The sequence below is a fragment of the Gossypium raimondii genome, chromosome 2 (assembly GCF_025698545.1).
Source record: "Gossypium raimondii isolate GPD5lz chromosome 2, ASM2569854v1, whole genome shotgun sequence".
Classification (NCBI taxonomy): Eukaryota; Viridiplantae; Streptophyta; class Magnoliopsida; order Malvales; family Malvaceae; genus Gossypium; species Gossypium raimondii.
In genome coordinates this window covers 47,668,359-47,693,767 of record NC_068566.1, presented here as the reverse complement: position 1 = coordinate 47,693,767, position 25,409 = coordinate 47,668,359, and the positions used below count along the sequence as shown (strand labels likewise).

At 32.2% G+C, this 25,409-nt stretch overlaps 5 protein-coding genes and 1 pseudogene across 7 annotated transcripts; 2 read left to right on the top strand and 4 right to left on the bottom strand.

Moving 5' to 3' along the window:
• Window positions 1–3,712: 3,712 nt before the first annotated feature.
• On the bottom strand, window positions 3,713–6,712 carry LOC105789759 (probable methyltransferase PMT14; annotated as a pseudogene).
• On the bottom strand, window positions 6,324–10,511 carry LOC105789332 (uncharacterized). Of its 3 annotated transcripts, XM_052627727.1 has the most exons (11): window positions 10,130–10,264; window positions 9,366–9,858; window positions 9,148–9,275; window positions 8,962–9,069; window positions 8,739–8,884; window positions 8,545–8,659; window positions 8,379–8,459; window positions 7,871–8,008; window positions 7,634–7,721; window positions 7,315–7,428; window positions 6,324–6,831 (listed from the first exon to the last, which is right to left on the bottom strand). In XM_052627727.1, exons 2-11 carry the CDS (start codon window positions 9,607–9,609, stop codon window positions 6,809–6,811), a joined length of 1,185 nt encoding a protein of 394 aa, XP_052483687.1. In that variant the 5' UTR covers window positions 9,610–9,858; window positions 10,130–10,264; the 3' UTR covers window positions 6,324–6,808. The 3 variants fall into 3 exon arrangements, with proteins under 3 accessions (XP_052483687.1, XP_012472123.1, XP_052483688.1); XM_012616669.2 differs by lacking the exon at window positions 9,366–9,858 and having other exon boundaries at window positions 10,130–10,511; XM_052627728.1 differs by lacking the exon at window positions 9,366–9,858 and having other exon boundaries at window positions 8,998–9,069; window positions 10,130–10,508.
• Window positions 10,512–11,523: 1,012 nt separating this feature from the next.
• LOC105789330 (vacuolar protein sorting-associated protein 55 homolog) lies at window positions 11,524–14,495 on the top strand. The gene is made up of 5 exons (XM_012616666.2): window positions 11,524–11,663; window positions 12,116–12,243; window positions 12,786–12,825; window positions 13,947–14,031; window positions 14,134–14,495. Exons 2-5 carry the CDS (start codon window positions 12,145–12,147, stop codon window positions 14,324–14,326), a joined length of 417 nt encoding a protein of 138 aa, XP_012472120.1. The 5' UTR covers window positions 11,524–11,663; window positions 12,116–12,144; the 3' UTR covers window positions 14,327–14,495.
• An 807-nt stretch (window positions 14,496–15,302) lies between these two features.
• On the bottom strand, window positions 15,303–16,486 carry LOC105789328 (transcription factor MAMYB). The gene has a single exon (XM_012616664.2). It carries the CDS (start codon window positions 16,430–16,432, stop codon window positions 15,506–15,508), a length of 927 nt encoding a protein of 308 aa, XP_012472118.1. The 5' UTR covers window positions 16,433–16,486; the 3' UTR covers window positions 15,303–15,505.
• A 1,351-nt stretch (window positions 16,487–17,837) lies between these two features.
• LOC105789327 (nuclear intron maturase 2, mitochondrial) lies at window positions 17,838–20,353 on the top strand. Its single transcript, XM_012616663.2, has one exon. The coding sequence runs from the start codon at window positions 18,055–18,057 to the stop codon at window positions 20,230–20,232; it is 2,178 nt and encodes a 725-aa protein (XP_012472117.1). The 5' UTR covers window positions 17,838–18,054; the 3' UTR covers window positions 20,233–20,353.
• A 1,667-nt stretch (window positions 20,354–22,020) lies between these two features.
• On the bottom strand, window positions 22,021–22,736 carry LOC105789329 (putative invertase inhibitor). The gene has a single exon (XM_012616665.2). The coding sequence runs from the start codon at window positions 22,681–22,683 to the stop codon at window positions 22,147–22,149; it is 537 nt and encodes a 178-aa protein (XP_012472119.1). The 5' UTR covers window positions 22,684–22,736; the 3' UTR covers window positions 22,021–22,146.
• Between the last annotated feature and the right edge of the window lie 2,673 nt (window positions 22,737–25,409).

Sequence of the window (25,409 nt, the reverse complement as noted above, 5' to 3'; positions counted from 1 at the left end):
TCATTTTCACCCCCCCTCCTTTGGCTTTTTAGGAGAATAGTGTTCCTCCTAATCTACAAGGGTCCATGATTTTATCTTGTTCAAAAAATATATAAAATATAATTACTCATTTTTTTTGGGTAAAAATACTAAGGAGACGCTTCTATTTTATATTATATTTTAAAAAAATAAATTAATTATTCTATTAAAAATTTATCTATTTCTACCCTTAAAAATTAAGTCATGTACATCGAATAAGATAATGTTTTGGTTCTTCTATTAATCAAATCAAATTTCAACCGTAGAAATGAATAAAATTTTTAATAGAATGGTTAATTTTCTTTTGATCTAATGTATAACTTTACGATACTTTCACCAATTTCTTGTCAAGTTGTAACTATTGGAACCATTATTGAATAAAAAGATAAAACAGAATCTAAGATGTTAGGAACAACTTTTTATGTTTTGCATACTTTATTTTATATATTTATAAAATTGTCCACATCAAATTCACCTAATAAATTGATATAAACCTTTATGTGTTTATCAGCATCGTATATAATTTGTGGTTAATGTTTTTGTCAACCATCTGGTTCGTCTATTGATTCGAATGGGGGCATTGAGTTACTTTTTAAGTGGATGGTTCGGAACTGTTTTTAAATCGGAATCGATTGAACAGATTAAAAATATTAAAAAAATAATTTTGGAGTAATTTTGTTTTTCTTTTGAGAGTCTATTTCATTTCGGATCTTAATTTAATCTAAGCTTAATGTGATTAGATTTGATTATGGATTCAGGTCGAGTTGATGCAAAATTTTAAGCCCGCTTCTTAAGTTTAGGTTTGACTTTGCTCAAAAAATAGGCCTAAAATTTTGTCTAAGCTTGGCTTAGATTAAAAATGTTAAACTCGAGCCCGGCCTGGCCGGTTCGTAATAAAAAATAGATTATTCTTTTATATAAAAGAATTTTAAAAATGTAATTCATCAAATATACTAAAAACATTAAAAATAAATATTTCTTGACAAATTAAAAATACATATAAAAAAGTAACATAAAAATAGTTACAATTTAACAAGCAAATACTTCTAAAATAATAGTAAAAAATAAAGTTTATACCAATTCGGATCGGACCGAGGTCGAACAAAAAATTCCTACACGAGACTCAACCTCTATAAAAGAAATAATATTTCAAAATTTCACATCCACGAATTTTTAAAAAAAATTATTAATGATATTAGACATAAACTTTTAAATTTTTAAAAAATTCATTGTGATTTTATAAAACGTAATTAAAATATATGTTTTCTGACATTGATATGTTTTAAATTTCTATTTTCGAATGTTTCGTAAAAATTTGAATTTTTTTAGAAAAATAAGACATTTAAAAACTATTGACTAGATTGATATAGACAGAGTAAATTATAGTTTTGGTCCTTATATATACAAAAATTTACGATTTAATCTTTTATTTTAATTTAGTATAATTTAAATGTTATTAGATTTTTAAAAACTCTTAAAGTGTAAGTTTATTGGATTAAATTGTTTGAAGCATTCGGTTAATATGTAATTTATATATATATATATATATATATATATATATATATATATATATATATCAACACTTTAAAAGCAGTATAGGTAAAATTATGTCAAATTAAAGTATTTTCTATTATAAGGAACCATTTATTTTTTCAAACTCCGAACGAGTAAGATACATTGCACTTCCGATTAGAGAACTTTAAATTTTGAAAAGGACAACTATAAATCTCAAATATGAACCGTAAAACAAACTTAAACTGATCAAGAGCGACAAATTCTTTAAAATTTTACAAATTATGTGTCTTCTTTTTGGTGGTGTAATCAATGTTTAGTACCCCAAAAAAATTGGATGTTTATGTTCTTCGGCAAACTAATTAGATTTAAAATAATTGCAAGTAAATTCTAAATAGAATAAGTTATATAAATGTTGTAATTATTCAACCTTATTTATCAAGTTGATTTTGTTATATATAAAAGATGATATTTATTATTTATAATTTATTATTTATATCCGTTTTATAAATTATGTCCAGAATTTGTGGTTATATTGTTTTGACAAGTTTATTGGAGTTAAGAGAGGATCATTGCTTACTGGGAAAAGTTAAAGATTCGATGTTGAGATTTGAGACACTTTAAAAATGTTTAAAATGAATATTTCATAATTGAGAGAGATTAAAACTGATATTGTTCTGTTTAATTGAAGGGGCTAAGGCCGTACCTGCTCCTAACTACGGAGCTGGTCGTCGAGAAATATTCTCCTAATTTATTGTATCAAGTTAGTAAGAGCTTTGAAGTTCATTAAATTTGAAGGGATAAGTGAAAAAAAATTAAGATACACAACGAAAATAAACATAGAAAATTTATGGCTAAATGCTTAAATTAATATCTAACATTTTACGAGTTATTTATATAAAAAGTCAAATTTTTAAGATAATTATATAAAATTTAAACATATATAAAAATACTCAAATAAAAACTTTTTAAACACTTCCTAAAAGGTTTAGCTCTAATTTTAGCATTTACCCATAGTGGTAATCATCAAAAGCCTTTGACTACCTAAATTCACCACAAGATACCGGTGAACCTAGCTAGCTTAGTTGACCACAAGGGACAAACATGTTTAAACAAATCTATCCAGAATTTCAATGTCTTGTCCAAGATTAAAGAGGGTTTTTTTTTTCGATGATTATGTTGGATTTCAACAAAATTTGGGGTCAAATTAAGTTAAACCTTTAAATAGGAGATAAAATTTGTCAACTCCTTTATTTTTTTTTTACAAAATTTAAATTTAAAATCTTAATTAAAAGGTATCGAAGTCACGAATGTCAGATATTATTAGAAGGGTTATAAATATGGAATGCTTAAGAAGTGAAAGTAGAACATTGAATTTATTTTGGAATTGAGCAATTTGATCGATCTTAAAAATTTCAAGTAATTTAATCTCATCAATTTTTAAAGAGAGTAGCTAAAACAATTTAATAACAATGTTAATATCTTGGTCAATTATACATAATTTCTTATTGGTATAATAATAAATTTAGTTCTAGATGTTCATATATTTTGTCAACTTGGTTTTAAATTTTTTTAAATCAACAAATTTATCCTCAATATTTATACATTTACATAAATGTTAGCAGATTAAATTTGTTAAATCAAGACAAAATTATCGATAAATTTGGAATGCTAAATTTGTTATCATATCAATCAAAATTATGTACAATTGATGAAAATATTAATGATGTAATTAATTATCTTTAATTACTCACTTTTGAAATTAACGGTAATTAAATTCTTTTAAAAGAACCAATTTAAGAAATTGAGAAACTTCTGAATTTTTTTTTACCCAGACATGAAATGGCCTACCCCTACCATAGCCATGGTGCAACCATAGACAATGAAAGTGACCTACCATTCACCAAATGGCACCTGAGATAATCCATTTTTGCTGATGAATCAATCAGTTGTTAGCCAACCATTATATTTTGCTTTTGGATAGCATCATAATATCTTCCATACTCGTTTTATAGTTTGTGTTTAGAGTTTATAATTATCCTCCCAATAATATCATTTTTAAAATTTGGACATTACATTATACTAATTCCATTTAGAATCACATCCCTTTAACCAAAGCTCGAGTCACTTTCCCACCTTAATCACCGGTTGATATCTTGGTCTGAATTTTGTAATTTCCTTCGAAGTAAATAATATAACTTGTTGAAACGGTTTATTCGTCATTGACAGTACTGTTTCCTCCGTTGCTACCGACCCAGTACTGTTTAACCGCAACTAGTATTTTCTCTGTTACAGGGGGACCATCTTCATCTTCATCATCCACCATCTTTATATCCCATCTCATGCCTTTAGCAATTGAGCTAACCTTGTTTATAACATCGACATCGTCCCGGAAGATTACAGCACCTTCGGACCGCAGAGTCCGGTCCATTTCCAAATGTATGTCTTCAAATTTACACCTATATACATAATTATTTATGTATAAACTTGTTCAGAGATATAGATAATGGAACACTTTCATGGAAGATGATTAAAGCCGACTTACTTGTTTTCTTACAAGCTAAAAACACCATTAGCATGAATAAGGTCATATGTTCTTGGGTATGTTGAGAAACCTTCACACCTTTAACAAACAAGAAACCAAAAATGTCATTAAAAAAATTTGTGAGGATTCATTATCGAAGTTTTTACTAGTAATATTCCAATACCCTTAAAAGGTCACTAACTTCACCGTAGGTAAAAATATATGGAAGTCCTTATATTAGGAATTAAATTGTATTTTGTCTCCTTTATTTAAAAAATGGGTAAATCAGTCCTTATCGTTAAATCAAAAATAAATTGGTTCTTTATATTAAAAATTTTATTTATTTCTACTATGCTCATGTACATCAATATGAGATACATGTGAAAGACTAGTTTTTAGCAGTACAAATAGATGGAATAAATTTTTAACAGAATGTTCAACTTATTTTTTAATCTAACCTATAAAAACAAATCTGTCCATTTTTATAGAGAGAGTAAAATACAATTTGACTCCTAGTATAGGAACATCTACGTACTTTTACCCTCTATAGTATCAACATGCATGTTTGTTGAGTTTTAGAGAAAATTTACTAAGAGACATACCAGTCATGATATATTCCGATTAGACCTCTCTCGTAAACATCTTAGCAATTGTGGGCACGACATTCATCACCCACTGTTTCGGTGATTCGGGTGTTGCTGCAAATCCTCCGAGGCCTGCATTCATGTCCATCACATTTCCATATCTCGTAGTACCGATCAATTTATGTATCCATTTATAAGCGTTCACGTGTTTCTTCGAAAGCTTATTGTCTTCTTGGTAAGATTCAACGAGTCCAACAGCAAAAGGCCTAGCAGGGAACTTCTCCAACTTCCCGCACGCCACTTTGCTCGCGCTACTAACCTTAGGGAACGGGGTTATGCACGTTTCCATTTTCGTGTACCTAAATGCCAAAAACGAAAGAATTACAATGACAATACTAAACTCACCATGCATCATCTTCTGCGTCCTCGGTTTACACATATTGATAGACTTCCTACGACAAGATTTATAGTTAAACTCTTTTTCACCAAATAGCAATATCTCCCTTCTCGTATTTTTTCTCCCAACAAACAAGTTCAGCTAACTCTTCCATCTTTCTCTGTTCCGCGTTGAGATCTTCCTTAGATCGTTTCCAAGTTTTATAATAGGTCTTCCAATTAATCGAACCCAGTATCCACCAGGCCTCCAAACTCTATCGACTTCCATTAAGTACATCCCATCTGAGTAAACAAGTACACGTGTAGAAAGCTCATCAATTTCCGGATTGTTTTGAAGCTCAACATCCTTCTAGATAATTACCACTTACCATTCGAAGTCCACGGTATTAGGCACCGAGAACGTCGAGGCATATCCAATGCTCTAGATGATCCAAGAACACCAATAACGGCAGGCACACGTCGTTCCGGTGCAAACTGCACTTGTGCTTCGTGATTATCCCGAGGCGCAAATGACATAGCCAGAATGTTTCTCTTCAGCATATAAGCACCCCAACTTGCTAGCTACATTATCATCGGTTCTATTATTAAGGGTAATACGATGGAGACAGACGATAGAATATAAGAGAATGAAGGTTCATGACAACACAAACACACATATATATGCATAAACCCAAGACAATATGTATTCTATCATAAGCTCACGATCGGCACAAGATAAACAGAGAAAAGGATACTAACAAGCGAGCTGCATTGAAAACGACTAAACAACTATCTAGCCCTCAACCCCGACCCCAAAAGAAAGCAAATGCGTAAAAACATACCCCGCAGCCGGTTTCCAATGCTGTTCGGACTGGACCATCTACAATCGGGATGACTGAGGCAAGCTCATCAATTATAATTAATTAAAAAAATTCACTTATTTTTACAATATTTTATAGATCCGTGCATTGCACAAATACAGACACTAATATATTATAAAAAGGACTTTAACTCTAGACGAAATTGGGTCGTTGGCTCTTATTGTTTCATTGATCACACTATTAATCTGGTGGTCACATTTTGGGGTTTTAGAGATGGACTTGCTTTTCCCAAGCCCACGAAATTTTTAGATTTGATTATTACTAATCCCACCACCATGAAATCCATTTAAATCAGAAATTTATTTTAACCTTAGCATTTGACCAATTTTGGCCTATTGGTCAAAAATATTCACCACATTCCCGATCTCCACAGATTGTGCCTGTATGGTATAGTTTAGGTGGATGCGTGCTTAGGTTTGAGACAGAAAAAACAGAAAAGAAATTTATTGACTGAAATGAGAAAAAAAATCCAATCTCTTAACTATAGACTCAATATCTCTGATTTTGAGTGTCTAAAACAAGAATGAAAGGGAAGAGAAATAGATTACAACATAGACAAGAACACACCAAAATCCCTTAATTTGGATATGCCTATTTGTTGGTATGACGCATCAGATGAGCCAAAAAAAGCTATGCTATGTATGCTGCATACTGTTCAATGGTTTACAATTACAAGAGCCTGGTGGGTCTGCAGCTGCTGCTAAGGGACACAATCTCCCAATGCTTGTAGATCCACTGTCAAATGGTTTATCATTGTCTTTTAGACCTTTGATTACTCTGCCAAAAACCCTGTTCTTAAAAGCTATAACGAATGTCATCAAAGGCTTCTGCTTTGCCAGGCTCTAGACTTGTCTTTTCAGACCATAGGGGTTCAAAAGAGGCTGTTCTAATCATTTTTCCAGAACATTCCCATGTCAAAAGATCAATGCTTTAGGTTCTGCAATGAACATTTTGGTTGTGTATATATATACATTAGACGGTAAAAGTACCATGAAAGCCCCGGTATGAGTTAGATTGCATTTTGCCTCCATTTACTCAAAAAATAGGTAAATTTGTCCTTATATGTTAGATCAAAGAGCAAACTAGTCCTTTCTATTAAAAATTTCATCTATTTCTACTGTTAAAAACTGGCATGGCTGACACAATAACCAGATAGTAACATGTGGTGTGCCACGTGTACATCATGTTGACGTACAAAAGCTAGTTTTTAACGGTAGAAATGAATCAATCTTTTAATAGGACCAGTTTACTCTTTAATTTAACGGACAAGACTAATTTGCCCATTTTTTTAGTAGGGGCAAAATACAATTCAACTCTTAGTAAAAGGGTCTCCATGGTACTCTTACCACATTAGACAAATATGAAACCAAATTGAAAAGAGAACATGAAGCATAATGGACAATATGTGCTAAAAGCGCACCAGTCTTCAATGTGCGGCTGGATTGGTTTATGTTTGTGTTGATGCTTTCATTTGATTTTAGTTCGATTCCCTCCCCCTTTTTTCTCCTCCCCGAAGAGCTCAAAGAACCTTCAACTACAAAGAAATTAAAAAGAATGTGTTAGGATCAGAAAAAGTCACTCCAAAGATGCTAGTACCAACACTGAGATAGCATCAAGTAAAATATCAGATGGTAGGTTTATTGTTCTCAAGAAGCTCCTCCGACTAACAGTTAAACATAAAATGACAACAGACATGAGTTTTGGCAATTTTGAAGCTTCTCAAATAAAGATTTTCAAACCTTGCCATTCCCACACCACTTTTGATTCACCCTTAACGAGCTTGGGGTAACGATCTACTCGAGAATCATCCTGCACTAATTCCTCAACCTGAAAAGAAAAGTTGAAAGCTGATATCAACATTAAAGAAGTAATTGTTTCTTAAAACCTTACAGATTACTCGACTACAAGTCTACAATCTACCGGCAGTTCAAACTTCAATATGGAAAAATCAAATCAAATCAAGTAAGAAAAAACACCTTTTTCCATAACTGAGGATCCTTTCTTTCCCTAGGCAAAAGAAGATGATCTCGTAACCATGAGGCAACAACCCATGATTCACCTTCACCATCGACATTCTTTGACCTCAATGCATTCTCCTCGAGCATTTCGCAGACCTAACAAGTAGAAACCTTCATTACCAATTTTTTTCTCTTTGTTTATATGAGAAGCATCCAAGACCATTTTTGACCTGACTTTTCAGAATGACATTAAAAATGGTTTAACTCAAGATTTAGGGATGAAAGTGGGAAATGTTTTTAACCAATCATTTTCTACATATAACAATGAGGAGGGTTATATAACTACATCCATTCGGAATCTATCTCAGCAAAGTGTCCATGAGCACTAGGTAAAATAATGCCGAGAATTTTGATTAACATATTAAACCAAAATACAAAAGACCATATCCAAAACAGTCTGACATGCAGCATGTACAGAAAATAAGCCGTTAATTGACTATAACTGTACATTGAAAAATTTGTGCACCTGATTGTAAAGCTCCTCTGCTCTAGCCGAAATATACATTCTTTGACGGACTTTCAAGAACAATACTGCACACCCTATAAGCTATAAAGCTAAATATGGTTAACAACTTTCAAAATTTTGATACTATAACTAAAGCATTCAAAGAATAGCTTTTAGAAGGGACTACCCCAGCACAAATAGACATGATAATAAGAGAATGCTTGGAGACCAATTCACGAAAACGACAGGTCAAAGGTTTGTAATGCTCTGCCAGAGCATCTGGACACTTGAATTCCTGTAACCTGTAAAAAGAAAACAAGAGAAATGTAAATTAAATATCTTGAAATGCCGAAACATAAAAATAGACGTTGATAAGCATACCCATGTAGATTTGTTCTTGTCTCCAATAATTTAGCTATTGTCTCCATTGCCCTTCTTTTCATATACACATATGTGGTATGGTCTGAACCAACATTTTGCATCAAGTTGTGTCTGTCTAAATCATTCCAAATATCATTTTCTCGAACCTGAAACATATACATATTTAGAACAATAGACATCAGTAATGTACAGTTTCTAGGATACATAATTTCCTGTATTATACATGTGATATTATATGAAATCGAATATCATGAGATACCCAAACTGTCCCAGTCCCATAGCACAAAACTTGAGCATAAGCTTCACAAAGGCCAGCTTCTACGGATTCAGACTGCAACACATAAATGATAATCAGAAGACAAAAAATTGCATATAATATTCTAAAATGAGTAAGATATTAATAACACACAAGTTTCTTAGCTGTTTCATCGATATCTCGGTCTTCTATACACAGCTTTCCATGTCTTCTATAACCATAAATACATTCCAAATTGCCTTCATAACATTCCCCATTACTTGGACAAGGCTCACAAGAATCTGTAGCAATACACATTTGTGAGTTGGAATCTATCACTTTGGAGCAGCAAATTTAAAACTAAAACTACATAGTGTTTGAGGAGGGCTGACTTCTTTGAGAGAAGTCTTCAGAGTGTTGTCCGCTGAGCAGCCAGTCAGACCACCAACAATGATAGGTATTGTTCCTGAGTTGTGCCAAGATTTTGTCTCCCGCCTCTACTGAGAGCCGTGTACAGTTTACATCCCCTTGGTGGGTGGCTGTGTGCCCAGGCATGACACGTTGCCTCGAGGCATTCCCCCTCCATGAACAATACACAACTCTCGGCAAAGACAACCCAAAGACTATACCTGCCATTGATGAGGATCCGACCGGCTGTAACCCAAAGATTATGGTAGGTATTGTTCTCGGGTTGTGCCAAGATTTTGTCTTCCGCCTCTACCGAGAGGCGTGTATGGTTCACGTCCCCATGATGAGCAGTCGTGTGCCCGCGTATAACCCGTTTCCTAGAGGCACTCTCCATACATGAACCATACACAGCTCTCAGCAAAGACGACCCAGAGACAATACCTGCCATTGTTGAAGATCCGGCCAGCTGCAACAACACTTCGAGGACTTTTCCCATCATATAAGAATATACAAGAGGAACATTGATTGACACATTATGAGCAAAAAAAAAAACTTGAAAATCTCAAGTTACCCACAAATTCATATGAACCAATAAACCCAATAAAAAGTTCCCATAGCTAAACTACAAACAAAACTCAAATTAAACAAACAGAATGAATACAAAATCATAATAAAAGATGCCCAGAAAGCAAAGTTAAACAAAAACAAAGAAATACCCAGAAAAGAAGGGGGGATAAAAGAATTATACCTGAGAATGAATCGATGGGGTCTAAGTTACTATCACAAAAGGGTTTAGAGGTGGAGGTAAAGAAGGTAAGGAAGTAATTACAGGAGAGAGCTACAGCGGATGCGATTGCAAGTACGGTAATGAGACGCAAGAACTCGCCTTTTGAAGGGAATAAGCTTTGGGGGGGTTCGAGTATGGAGTTCAGTGAAGAATTTTTTGAATATGAATTACGCTTGGATTTTGGACGCTCTTTGGGTGTTGAAGGCATTTTCTTTTTCTTTTTTCTGAAGGTTAGATCGATATCAAATGATGTTAATTTTTCCTTTGAAATTTTTCACTGCTAAAAACAGAAAGGGAGGGAATGAATGAATAAAGGAAACAAAGAAAAACAGAGCCTCTCTAATTCCTTTATTTGACTTTGGTTAAATTACACCCATAACTTTACATTTTTGTTATTTAACTTTAACAAGTTACAAAATCATCACTGAACTATTTAAAAGTTTTCGTTTAAGTCATTGAACTATTTGAAAGATTTTGTTTAAGTTAAGTAGGCTGTTAAGTTTTTTATTTAAAGAATTTCGGCTATCGAGGTTCGAGCGGCGGTTCGATGATCAGTATGGTGAATCAATACTCATCAATGAGTATAAGAATATACATTAGATCTAAGTCGATCTGACAGTCAATGTCAGAGATCGAAGAAAAACTTGTTTAGATTTTATTTCGCAAATTCATGTCGTTCAAAATTGTTTCATGAAAAAAAATTGAACTATAGAAGAGAAGGGCAATGAGAGCTTTCAATTGGTGTAGACGGTGTGAACAGAGAAAACCATATTACAACGATTTTAACAGTCAAATGAAATTTTTTGAACAATTCAATGATCATTTTATAACTTTTTGAAGTTGAGTAGCTAAAACATATACTTACTAATAGTTTAGTGACCTTAAATGTAATTTACCCTAATAATTTAATATTAATGATTTTATTATTTCATTTTTATTATTTTATTATTATTTGATATTTAATAACATTTTAAATATTTATATATTTTAATTGTGTAAGATAATGAAAGAAAAATGGAATAAATACCAAATTTGATACATGAATTTTGATTTAATGCAATTATATACATGAAACTTGAATTTAGTTCATATATATACATAAAACATTGATTTTGATTTAATTATATGCATTTTAAAAATGTATATATACATTTATTTCCATATTGGATCAATATAATTGTTTATGAATGCATTATATCGACGTGAAAGGGTACTAATTTGATAATGGTATTAATGATTTGTAAAAATTTCATGTATAAAAAATTGATGTATTACATCGCACATTGGACCAAAATTTGTGTTAGGGACTAATCTGTATATTTAGCCTTTTTTATATAACTGTAATCAAGTTAACACAAAACTAGTATACTCTGTTCTGTAGCTGCATAAAAAAAAACCATCCAATTTCTCTGCTAAGATATTCCTAATGGGTACACTGCAGAATCGAATTCAATCAAAACCCTAATTTCCCTCAAATTTTCATCATATACTCCCGGTAAAGTATTCAATCTAATTCCTTTTTCCCCTGAATTCATTATATTTGCATACTTCATTGCTCCTTTACATTAATCAACTAATTTTGGAAAATTGTGAACTTTTTGGGGGTTTATAGTAGATTCCAGGTTTTGGGTATTTTAAATTTCATGTTTATATATATATTTCCTTTCTTGGGTTTTAATGGAATTTAACAAATGGAGTTTTTTTTTTTTTTAAATCTTGTAAAGGGTGTGGCTTCAAAAGAAATTAACGTAAGATGAGAAAATCCACTTCTTTAAGCTCTTAAGTATTAAGAAATGAAAAAAGGACTTACTCTGATATATGAAATGAACTTCATGGGTAAAAAACTTTTGATGTGTATACGGAGAAATGCCATAATTAGCATTCTTTTTAGGTTCTAAATTTGCTGGTAGCTTTTGAATTTTCTGCTGACAATACATACATTTTCAGGTAATATAGGAGGTGAGACGAGTTCAATTATGGCCGATTTACCGGGTTATTTACACTACTGCTTACAGACCGGAAAACTTGTGGTTTTGGCGATTTTAGTTTCGGGCGGAGTCATATTGCAAATCTTGGTTAGCAGTTTTCTCTGTTGATTATTGTTGAGGGGAGGTGTCGGACTCTCTTTTGGGAGAAGTCTTTGAAGTGTCGTCCGCTTGGGAGCCAACGGACCCCTCAACGAAAGGTATTGTCCCCAGTCTCCATGGAGAGCCACTGTATGGTTCAAAGAGTAGGCGACTCGGTTAGTGGAGATATGACCTACAAGCTTACCGGAGAGGTGTTAGTATTGAGCATGTGAATTATAATGGAGAATGTGCCTGCGGGGATTCATACTCCCATTACAAACACCTTTCTCGTGAGCTTGCAGGTCGTATCTCTGTCAACCAAGACTCCCCCTTTCCGTCAACCGTACAGCAGCTCTCCGCGGAGGCTGGGGACAAAACCCTGACACGAGGACAATACTTCCGTTGAGGGGTCTATAGGCTCCGAAGCGGATGACAGTTCAAGGACTTCTTTCAAGAGAGAGTCTGACCTCCCTTCAATAATTATTAACTACCTTTTGCATTGTTTTATATATGTTTCTTTTGAATTGATTCCTTGTGTATGAATGTGTTAGGCATGTGCTTTGTACAATAATTGGTGGCCAATGTTGACTGGTAAGTGAATTTGTGAAGCTTATGATCATGCTTTTATGTTTCTAGTCATTGAAAATTTAGTTTTGCTCAAATGAATTTTGTTCTTTTTTCTGAGTTTAAGATTTTAAAATTTCGACTTTGTAACTTTTTTCCATGGTTGCCTATGATTGATGCTTGTTTTTCAATCTATGAAGTAATGTATAACATGCATTATGCATGTAGAAATCTATCATCCACACAGTTCTTCCAGGTTAATTTCTTTCTTGTTGTGTGACTTTACCCTGTAATTTGTTAAAATTTCAAAGTGCTCATTGGTTTATTGCTTAAATGCATGATGGAGAATGGAGATGTTTATGTGGTCAAATTATGGTTTTTGTCCCTCTACTGAAATCTGGACTCAGTCCCTATACTTTAATTTAGAATAATTTGACACTACTTTTATATTATTATTAGTTTAGTCCAAATAGTTGATATTGTTAACTATTTTGGTTAAAATGTTGACACGGATTTTTCTTAAAAGCACTCCTTCCAGCCAAAAATTTCATATGAATGATGAGTTAAAAGGGATGCTTTTAAGAAAAGATCTAAATAAGTATTTTAACCAGAAATGTTAACGTTGTTAGCTCTTCGGATTAACTGACGACATTATAAAAGTAAATGGACCAATTTATGCCAAATTAAAGTCCATGGCAATGAGGCCTTGGCAGTTGGCATAGATGACAAAAGCTGAGCCCCAAACCTTGCCCGGGTTCAAGTACCACATTGTGTAAATTATGTGTAGGCGTTGTCTAGATTTATTCTGGCTTAAATCACACCACGTGTGGTCCTGCCCAGATTTATTCTGGTTCGAGTAGGTTATGTCCGGTTTGTGCTTTGTCATGTTTGATTTTGCTTGTGACTTGTGAGTGGTTCGGATGTAATATCTTTGTCATTGTCAATTGATATGATTGCAGTTGTACTCCATCGGAAACAAAGTCTATGGATTAAATCTGAAATTTGAGCATAATAAAGGGATCTAAACTTGAATTTGACCATTTATGTGTAAGGGTGTGTGTATAAGCAGGGATTTTCATGTCAATCTTCAAGTGGTTGATCATATTACTTCATTTAAGCATATGCTAACATGCTGCATTGCTTTGCAGTAATAATGTATGTCCTTCTTCCAATGCCATTGATGTTCTTTGCTGGCTCTGACGGTTATTCCCTTTTATCTGAATCTGGCAACAGGTAACTTCTTTTACCCTAAATTCTTTATCATATAAGATTTTTATCCTCTTTTCCTGTTAGCTTGTTGTCGCTATTGTTATTTGCAACGAACACATGTAACAGTTGGGCGAATGCAACAAAGTTCTTGGCCGGAGCTTCTGCAATAGGAAGCATTGCTATACCAGCTATCTTAAAACATGCCGGAGTTATCAGTTGGGGCGCATTGGCAATGGAACTTTCATCGTATTTCGTTTTTGTACTGGCCATAATGTTTTATATTCGTATGAACAATGATAATGATTATAGTTTCTTCTGAAAAATCATGTTGAAAGCACTGTAAAAATTTGTTCATAGGATGCTATACCTTTTCCTGTTTTGACAAGCTTCATTCATGTTTGTTCTTTGTATAATGTGTGCCATTATTGTCTTTGAACATTTATTACACCAAAAAAAATGTGAAGAAAACCTAGTTTGAGTTCCTAGAATTACAATCATCTCTATAAAGTAATCTTTATATGGACAAAGCTCTAGCTCGCAGTACGTGGGGCAGAATCTGGCTACGGTTATCTTATCTGCCCGAACTTGAAGCCCGTGACATTCCCGGAGCTTGTTCTGGGGTGTTGTTGGGCTTTGGTAGTGTTCCAAGCTCATCGGACATGAGGCAGAATCCAGCTACGATTATCTTATCTGCCCAAATTGAAGATTGTGACATTCCCGGAACTTGTTTTGAGGTGTCGCTGGGCTTTGGTAGTGTTCAGGTTTAAGGTTTCAAGTCACCGAGCTCATCGGACAAAAGGCAGAATCTGACTACGGTTATCTTATCTGCTCGAACTTGAACACCGTGATATTCCCATAACTTGTTTTGGGGTGTCGTTGGGCTTTGATAGTTTTAGGGTTGGGGATTTCAAGTAGCCAATGAACCGAGAGAAGACCAGTGGTTGGGTTTGAGAGCTTTTTGAGGGTTATCCCTCAAACCAATAAATCAAAGTATACTACATGCTTAAACACTTTTGAACACATATCCTTTTATTTGTGAGCTAAAGTTCGGCAATTCATTAATGATCTTGTATAGCATATAAATAATAATTAGATTATATTTTATCTTTTGCAAATTAAATATAATTTTTTAATTTCTTCCATTTTAATTGACTAACAAAAATAATCAGAAATTGATAGATCAATTTATTCTTTCAGACTAAGGACTAATTTATCTTTAGAGAGCTTTTACCTCTATAATCAAAACACAATGTCAATAGAACTGAAAACAGAAATCAAATTGACACATTTCCAAATACCAAAAGCTAATGCCATAAATTAATTTTCATATAATAGTGAAAAGCTTAAAGCCTAATAACACATTCACCAATGAAATTAAAATCCCATATAAAATACATGCAAGTGAAATATAAATTCTCTCAATAACATGAATATAATTAGCAGAAATATTCAATTTACCTCCAAAAATTCTTCAAAAAAAGAGCTCCAAAACCCCATTTTAATTCCCACCATTACTAGCTTTAGAGCTCCTAAAATCCTTTTTCAGTTCAGCAACTCTTTTCATACAAGCAGCTTTTGATTTCCCAGGTACAGCAGCAGAAATCTTTTCCCATCTCATTGTTACATCTTTAGGAAAAGTTTTCAAAGCATTGAGTAAAGCAATATCTTCCCCTGAATTCCAATTAGCCTGTATCACTGCTTCATTTTCATCATTGATCCTCGTATCAACTGGTTTCCTATTCTTCAAAAACTGAGCATATGAATCACTGTCATCTATTTTTTTCTCACCTAATTCCTTTGCTTTTTTAATCACACTATCTGTTTTGTATTTCCCTTTAAATGCTGAAGCTATAGCTTCCCATCTACCCGGTTTCCCCACTGGGTTTTTCACCATTTGTTTCTTCAAAATCTCAATTTCAGTTTCACTCCATTCCTTACCTTCTCCATCGAAATTGCTCCCCAGATCTTCTTTTTTCTTCGACTCTTTGCTTTTCACCTTTGAATCTGAAAACCCATTTCCGTTTCCAGCTAAATCCCCATGATTTCCAATTGGTTCATCGATTTTATCAGGCTTTGAACGTTTTTGAGATGATTTTTTCTTAGATTCAGTCTCGGGTTGTGGGTCTTGTTTGATGGGATCAGTGATGATGGGGCCAACGCCGACGCGGATGTCACCGCCGGTGAGGGAAGGGGGGGCGAATGGGCCGAGGAAAAGGGAGAAAGAGAGCCAAAAGAGGAGAGATTTGAAGGGTTCGGATTCAATGGAGAAGAGGGAAAGGGAAAGGATAATGGAAGAGATTGAAAGGGAAATGAAAAGGAATGGTTTTGAAGGTTTTTGTGGGGAGGGTCGCTCGGAGGAAGAAGAAGATTGAGGCTTTGATTGGAAGAGGAATCTGGGTCTAGCGTCTTCGTCCAAAAACTCCATGATTTTTTCACAGGGAAAATGAAGGGATGACGATTGTTAAATGGAATAGAAAGGTAATGTTTATTGACTTTCTCTATTTATATCCTTTTCTCTCTCTTTTTTTTTTTAAACAATTTTATGTGAACCGGACCGGATTAGTCAGTGAATCAAAATTCGATTGATATATTAATCAAAATAAAAAAATTTAATTTAATTTTTGAGCAAATTATTTAAAACCGGTAAAAATATTACTAAATGTAAGATCGGGTTGAAGCTAAAAAATTATAAATTAAAATTAAATTATATATTTTTACGAAAATTAAAATGTATTTCAAATCATAAAAGGTCAAAATTGAAATTTTACATTTTAGGGTTGGACCTATCAGCTCACTAGCACTGTCTCTAAGTTAGATTGTATTTTACATTCTTTAGTACCAAAATGAATAAATTAGTTTATGTATATTAAATTAATTAGCAAACCGATCATTTTGTCAAAATCACACTAATTTTATTATAAAAATCGGTCTTTGTGCATTAGTATAATGTACATGTGTTACAACCGCATGTAATTGTTTAGATATTTTGTCGATTCGTCAATTTTAAATATTAGAATTTGATGAATTTTTAATAGGAATAACAAGATTACTCTTTAATCTAACATGCGATGCAGAGGTTAATTTACCCTTTTTTAATAGAAGAGATAAAATGCAATTTAACCCAAAGTCTTGAATCGATTTGTTTTAATTAATTAAGAGGAAAAATATTAATATTAATTAATACCTTAGTGGTGCCAAGTTGATCCATTGAAGATGGATCATAAATGAGATTGGTTTTAATATGCTTTTGTTTGACCTAATTTGAGTGCTTTATTTTATAATATTATTATTAATTAATAGATCTAAATTGATAATATCTTTAATTGTTACTGTTAAAATGATAATTTATTTTAAATATTAATATACAAGTTTATTATTAGTTAACTATAATTGATTAAATTTTCACGAAATTCTACTTATGTGACCAAATAATAATAAAAATTTTATGGCATATTTAATGGTAACAATTAATGGTGTTATTGATTTAGACATAATATTATAAAATAAATAGATCAAATTTAAATAAAATTATTTAATTATAAATAAATCGAGGTGGATGTATCATATCATTACACGTTGAAAACAAATCATATCAAATTATTTAATAAAATTAACCCAAAAAAGTTGGCTTGTAAAATTGAAAATATATGTTTGGAATAGTAAAAAGATTGAATCTGAAAGATACACAAATACAAGGACCTTTTATATAATTTAACCTTTGTTTCAAGCAAGGCCCAAGGGGTAGACAAATGTAATTACAGAAAAAAGCGAGGGGCACTATCGGTAAGGAAATATCCAAAGAAAAGCCAGCCAAGGTTTAGCAAGGGTTTACTCAATTTCAAAGCGCCTTTAGCTGCCAGGAGAGGGAAAAAAGGGGGGGGTTTGTTTTAGGGTTCTTCAATTATTTCAAGTAAGGAATTTTCTTTTTGTAATATCAGTTTCATTTTTCATTTCGATTTGTACCTTCGAATTTAGGGTTAATAGTTATTTAGTTATTAAATCCAAGAAATGGCATGAATTTGTAGTAGTTTAGTTCATAATCCCCAAATGCATCGAAGAATCACAGTTTTCACCTTTCAAGTTCTAAAAAGTCCCAGTATTATCCCTACCCGAACCACCCAACTTTTCTCCAAATTGAATCCCTTTGCCCGTGGAACAAATGGGTTTGCTTTGTGTCGATTGTTTTCGTTTACTCCGGTGCACCGGCGTGTGCCGGATCCCGATGACCCGATGAACCTAATGAAAGAAGATGGTGTATCGGTTTGTTCCCAAATGTGGATTGAGAATTTTAGAGAACCTGATAGGTTGGTTTCCAATTTGAGCTCGTACCTTCGTAGATTCGAATTATGGGTGTTGGCTTATCAGAAAGTTTGTGCCGATGAAATAGGATCGTATGTGCCTCGTAGTTCAATCACTAGGTCCGCGTTGGAAGATTTGTTAGCTTTGAGAAATGCTGTTCTTGATAATAGGTTTAAGTGGGGTGCTAGGTTAGAGTTCTTTATAAAATCACCTAAAGATAAGACGGATTACGAATCTTTATCGAAGAGGAAGATTAAGGCGATTTTAACGACTACGCAACCTGCTCCGTTTCAAGATAAGTTAGTGCAGGAGGTTTTGCTTATGATTTTAGAGCCGATATATGAGGCTCGCTTCTCTCAGAAGTCATTTGCGTTTAGGCCTGGGAGGAATGCTCATACTGTCTTGAGGGTGATTAGGAGAAATTTCGCCGGTTATTTATGGTATATAAAAGGCGATTTAAGTCCGATTTTAGATGGATTGAAAGTGGGGTTGGTGATAAGTGCTTTGATGAGGGATGTGAGGGATAAGAAGGTTATTGATTTAATCAAGCTTGCATTAGTTACACCGGTAATAACGAGTCCGGTTGATGGGACGGAAAAGAAGAAAAAGACAAAGAGGAAGTATCAGAAGAAGAAAGTGTTGGCTGAGGATGAACCGAAGCCCGATCCTTATTGGTTGGAGACATTTTTTGGTTTTGCACCCGAGGAGGCAGAGAAACTTCCTTCATGGGGGCATTGTGGAATTCTTAGTCCACTATTGGCTAATATATGTCTTGATGAATTGGACCGGTGGATGGAAGGTAAGATTAAGGATTTTTATCGTCCATCAAAGAGTGATGTTATATGGAATAGTCCTGAAGGAGAAGCAGAACAAGGGAATACATCTTGGCCAGAATTTGTACCAACAAGTGGACCGGATAAGACACGGAAAATGGATTATGTACGGTATGGAGGTCATATTTTGATTGGTATCCGTGGACCAAGAGCAGATGCAGCAACGCTGAGAAAACAGTTAATCGAGTTTTGTGATCAGAAATATATGATCAAGCTTGATAATGAGAGCCTCCCGATCGAACACATAACCAAAGGTATTATGTTTCTCGACCATGTACTTTGTCGGAGAGTGGTATATCCAACTCTTCGGTACACAGCAACTGGTGGTAAGATTATTAGTGAGAAAGGTGTTGGGACCCTTTTATCCGTCACGGCGAGCTTGAAACAATGCATCAAGCAATTTAGGAAGTTAAACTTTCTTAAGGGTGATAGGGAACCGGACCCACAACCATGTTTTAGAATGTTCCATGCAACTCAAGCTCACACCAATGCTCAAATGAACAAGTTCTTGTCAACAATGGTGGAGTGGTATAGATATGCCGACAACCGGAAAAAAGTTGTTAATTTTTGTTCCTATATCATTAGGGGTTCCCTAGCAAAGCTCTATGCTGCAAAGTACAAGCTTCGTTCACGAGCAAAGGTTTATAAAATTGGTGCAAGAAATCTGAGTCGTCCTTTGAAGGAGAGGAAAGGACAGTCACCCGAGTACCAGAATCTACTGAGAATGGGGCTTGCTGAGTCAATTGATGGCCTTCAGTATACAAGGATGTCTCTGATTCCCGAGACTGATTATACGCCTTTCCCTAGCAATTGGAGGCCTGATCATGAGAAGGCATTAATTGAATATATAAGGCTCGACGATCCAAAAACTCTGGAAGAGCAAAAAGGTTGCATTCAAGAGCAGGGACTTGTTTCACCACAGGACTACATATCGATGCTAGTATGGAATTACAAAAGAAATGCAATTGCGATGGATCAACTTTCGCTAGTAAAAAGTGCTGGTTTGTTGTCGAGCTCAAATCGTGAGAACGATGATCCGAAGAACAAGGAACAAGAGGAATCCGAAGAAAGGCTTCATGCTTCACAAATGTAAGATTTTATAACCAGTGATTAAAAATACTTTTTTGAGTTCCTTTGTTAGTGGAATTTGTATTGGTTTTATTCATATATACACATGCTTATCAAATAGATTGAAATGGTGGATCTTTTGACAAGTTTATCTTCTCCAAAGATGCATATGATTTGAATATTGATCACTTTTTCTTTGTTGGTAACACAATACATGCAAGTTGCATGCATGCAACTATTGGTGTCTTTTGAACATATCCATTACTCGAATTCAAGTTTGAGTATCATAGCAACATAGAGTTATCAATCTAGTTATAAAAAGCATGGTTAAAGTACTTAGGAGGTCCCTGTATTATAGGAATTAGATCAAATTAGTCTATTATTAAATGGATCAATTTAGTCTTTGTACTATTAAAAAGAATAAAATAAGTTCAAATTGTAGTAGATTTAACATTTAGGGTCCGTTTGTTTACATGTAAAAGGTTTTACGAAAAATATTTTTTGCATTTTCCTGTGTTTGTTTCACAGAAAACAGCTTGGTCAACGGAAAATAAGTCTTTTTTACTTGTAAAATGACTGACCCTCTTGAGTAAGTCATTTTCCGGAAAAAAGCTCCTCAATAGATAATTTTACTTTTATATAAAAATTAACTTAAATCAAGTTTAATATTATTATATTGATAATAAATTTTATTTTATTTTTTAAAAATATTTAAAATATTAATATAAAATATTATATTTTTAATATTATTAAACATATGTATTTAATTATTTATATTTAGTCATATAATAAATTATTAATATAATTAATATAATTTATTGTTTTTAATAAATTATTTAATATTTAAATTTTATTTTAATAGTAAATTTTAAAATAATAATTTTAAATAATATTCTTCACATATTATTGAAAATATCAATATTAATATTTTAATACTAAATATTTATTACAATTATAAATATATTAATAATTAATATTTTGTAGTATAAATGTTAAAATATGTCATAAGTCTATATACTCTTCACAATTTTGCAATTTAGTTTTTGTACTTTTATTTTCAAAAATTTAGTCATTCTACTTTCCAGATTTGAAAATCAAGTCTAACTGTTGACATTGTTGATTTTTTTGTCAATTTTGTTAAAGTCACATTTTAAATAAAAATACTCAGTTGGTAGTCATGTAACTAAAAATAATCATTGCAATGAGCCTAAATTTAACAAAATATTTTTAATTTATGTAAAAACAATGTAAAATATAAAATTATAGATATAAAATAAACTCAATTAAACAATGAAAAAATAAAAAAAATTCTTAAATGTATGTTAGTTTAATTGAAAATGACTTTTATGAAATATTTTTAAAGAACCTGTCAAACAAAAGAAAATATTTTACACAGATTCATCCAAACACCAGAAAATATTAGCTTTTCCAGAAAAGTAAGTCATTTTTCAGAAATCATTTTCTGGAAGCCATTTTCAATGAAACAAACGGAGCTTTACTATATAAATATAACTTGAAATTTATTTATTTTTTTCAATTGCAGATTGTTCTGATTTGGCCTTATTCAAGGGCGTAGCCCTTCCAAAAAATGGTAAATATGCCTTTTAGCCCCTTTGAAGTTTATGAATTTCAAGTTAGTATAATGGTAAAATTGCAAACTCTCCCCCCTTCGGCCCAATTTTCTGGCTTTGCCCTTGCCCTTGTTCTAATTTGATCAAGTCTCAATAATAGAGGGACCTCTTAAGTAGATTCACCTAAAAAGCATCTTCAACTTAAGAGTTAAGAAACTCAAGAAAGAAGAAGAAAAACAATATATAAACCCTTTTTCTTTCATTAAAAGAAAATACCCAAAAGGGAAATACAAGAACAAATATGGCAAGTTGTACTAAATTATTGATATGACATTAAGTATATGATGATCATATTAGTATATTGTTCATCATTTTGGTACCAGATTCATGAATGAAAGTATGATTGCAAGTAGCTGAAAGAAATTGTTGTTTTCCTTTGTCAATGGTGACACATACCCTTTCTTCTCTTTAAACTGTTCTTCACAAGTATCCGGTGCATCCATGGCTGAACTTATTTCTGCATTAGCAGTTCCATAATCTTTACCTTCAAAAGCTTTCCCACCACTTTGTATACTAGACCCTGCACCTGAATAAAGCTCAGAGCAATCTTCTAAGCAATGCCTTGCATATGTATCAAGGGTTTTGTTATCCAAAAGCTTAGATATTATTGAACCAATGCTCGTCGCATTAGCCATGGCCGTTTCTATGGCTACTTTAACCAAATCCGCAACCCCAGTAGCAGTTTTAGCTTTGGGGTTCCCTTCAAAACTTGATACACAAAAGTCAAACTTGATATTGGGATCACCCTTCGCAGCTTTGTCACAAGAATCATGGATAACATCACTGCTCACTGAAACAAGCAGAAGGTAGAAGAAAACAAGAGAAAAAAGGTGGGATTTCTTCATATTTGGTGTTTATATATATGTATGTGTGTATGTGTGTGTTGAAATGAAAATGGATGTGGTGATGTTGAGAATTTATATGAATGGAAATTTTCATATAGCAAGGGATATAAGTAACGTATCATGTTGTAGCTTTCTGTTGGGATTCTTGTATTGTTTTTTTAAAGATTGGTCAGTTAAAAGATTGGCTATGAGCAATTTCATATTTTAAGGCTAATTTGGCAAGCAATCTATCTGTATATCAGGTTGGTCTCCATTTTCAGTAATATGAATAATATAATTGTTAAAAATATATAATAAAAGAATTATAATTAATGCATTATTATTTTTGGGATTTCGTATAAGTAAATACTTTAAATGCAACATTTTTCTTTTTAAGATTATCATTAAATACTTTAATTAATATCATATCATGTGATATCCGGTTACATTTACGAGGAATGATACATTAACATCAGTATAAAACTAAAATGATTTTACACCTTTTGTAATCTTTTATACGATTGATATGATAGAGATATTGGATCTCTCTTCTACATATATATGTCATAGGCATACTCTGAAAGTGGGTGAAAATAATTGTGCAATATATTTATTAAGAATTAATATAAAATAAAATATTACTTGGTTGAAATAATAAAGATGGAATAGTGAATATTTGGTGTCTTAAAATTCTATTATAAGCATGTATTTTTTTATATATAAAAGGGATAATATGATTTTGGTCCCTAAGCTTGACAACTTTTTGTCTACTTTGGCATTTATATAAATTTTAATTGAGGATGTGGTATAATTTTAGAGTTTCACATTCAATATTTTAATAATTGGATGGTGGTCAAAGAGGTCAAACCACCATTTCTTAATTCAACTAGTTCAATTGGTTCAATTATCGGATCAACAATAATTAAATAAATAATTAAAATTTATAAAAATATAAAAGTAAAATAAAATAAACTGGTTCACTTTGTTCAATTATCAATTATCAATTATCAATTTTTGTCCCACTTTTTTATTTTTACCAATTTCAAGTAATTTCCAAGTTAATCGATTCAACGCTTTTGTTCGAACGGTTACATCAATCAGTTCTCAATCCATTCGATCCGATCGTATTCTAGTAACACAAATTACTTCATCAAATATTGACAAAATTCAAGTTCAATGATTAAAGTAGACAAAAAAATTTTCAGATGTCGCGGTCCTAATTATAAAGTTCATATAAACATATAAAAATACTTAAATAAATATAGATATATAATATAAACGAATAATAAAATGCGTCAATTAATATAGAGATATAATAGAAAACTTCTAATTTCATTTCTTAGGTGAATTACAAGCTTCGTTTGTGCCATTATTTGTGGCATCTCGAAAGCACACAAAATAAATGATTGCATTCATTCATCAAATTAATCAACAAAATACATAGTTCGATTGAGTTTTAGCTCAGTTGATATCGGTTTTATCATCAGTATAAGAGGACGTGAGTTTAAATGCGTTGAAGCGCACTATTCTCTTATTTTCTTAGGCATTGTATCAAAAAAACAAAAACTAATAATCGTGATACTACACTCATATGAAAAGAAGTAAATAAAAAATATTATAATAAAAATTTACGTAGAAAAATTAAAATTTATATTATTGTTGTTCCATAAATTATTTGACAACCATAAAATAAAATTACAAATAATTATGAGAAAATTAACCAACAATAAATTAGAGGTTACTTTTTTAAGGTTATGCATCTTTGCATTGACATAATATATACTTTATTATAGGAGTTATCAACATTCATAATGTGTGAGTTATAACATAATTTAAATAAATAATGGTTTTAGAAATATAGTAGTATTTTAAAAATAGTTTTTAAAGAGGTTTTTTCAGCATATTTTGAGATAAATTAAAAGGCACAACTATTCTTTTATATATTAATTAATAATTTATGAAAAATGCTTTTAAATGTTTTTCAATTGTACGGATTTAATTTATGTACTTTTCAAATTTTAGTTTTGGTGAATGGTAGCTATTTAAATTTATTAAGTTCTGTTATTTTCAAATTTTAATGCAACAAAATATTATCACATGTGCAATGCCATGTCAGTTTGCTATTTTCATATATTACTTACGGAAAAATCAATTGATAGATTTAATGATTGTTGTTTGCGTTAAGATTGAAATTTCAAGATTCAAAAGTATAGAGAGTAAGAATAATCCAATTGGAGATCATAAACTAAATTTACAATCTTATGCATAGTACAAGACCATTAGAAGAATTTAACCAAACAAATTTAGCTACTACCGTTTGGATTAGGACTGGAATTATGAAATTTGAAAAGTACATGAACTAAGATTAATTAAATTAAAGTATAAGAATTAAATTCATAACTTACACGGAGTATAGGGACTAACAGCAAAATTTGACTAAATATATATAAATTAATGGTGGAATTTTAAAATAAAATGGTAGTGTTTTTTAAAAGTTGGAATTGAGTTTTGAATCAAACTTAAACTTCTCACATTAATTGAGTTTGGCTCAAATCGATTAGGTCTAGGAAGATGTTAAATTAAATGGAGGTTATGAGAAAGTGATAGTTGAAGAGAAGTAGAAGGCTAAACAATCCCAACAAAGAAGATGGAGACACTGCTTTGATTACTTAAGGAACTTATAATCCTCTTTCATGTGCAATTTGTCCTAATTCCCATACAAGATTGTGCAAATTGGTTAGCTAGCC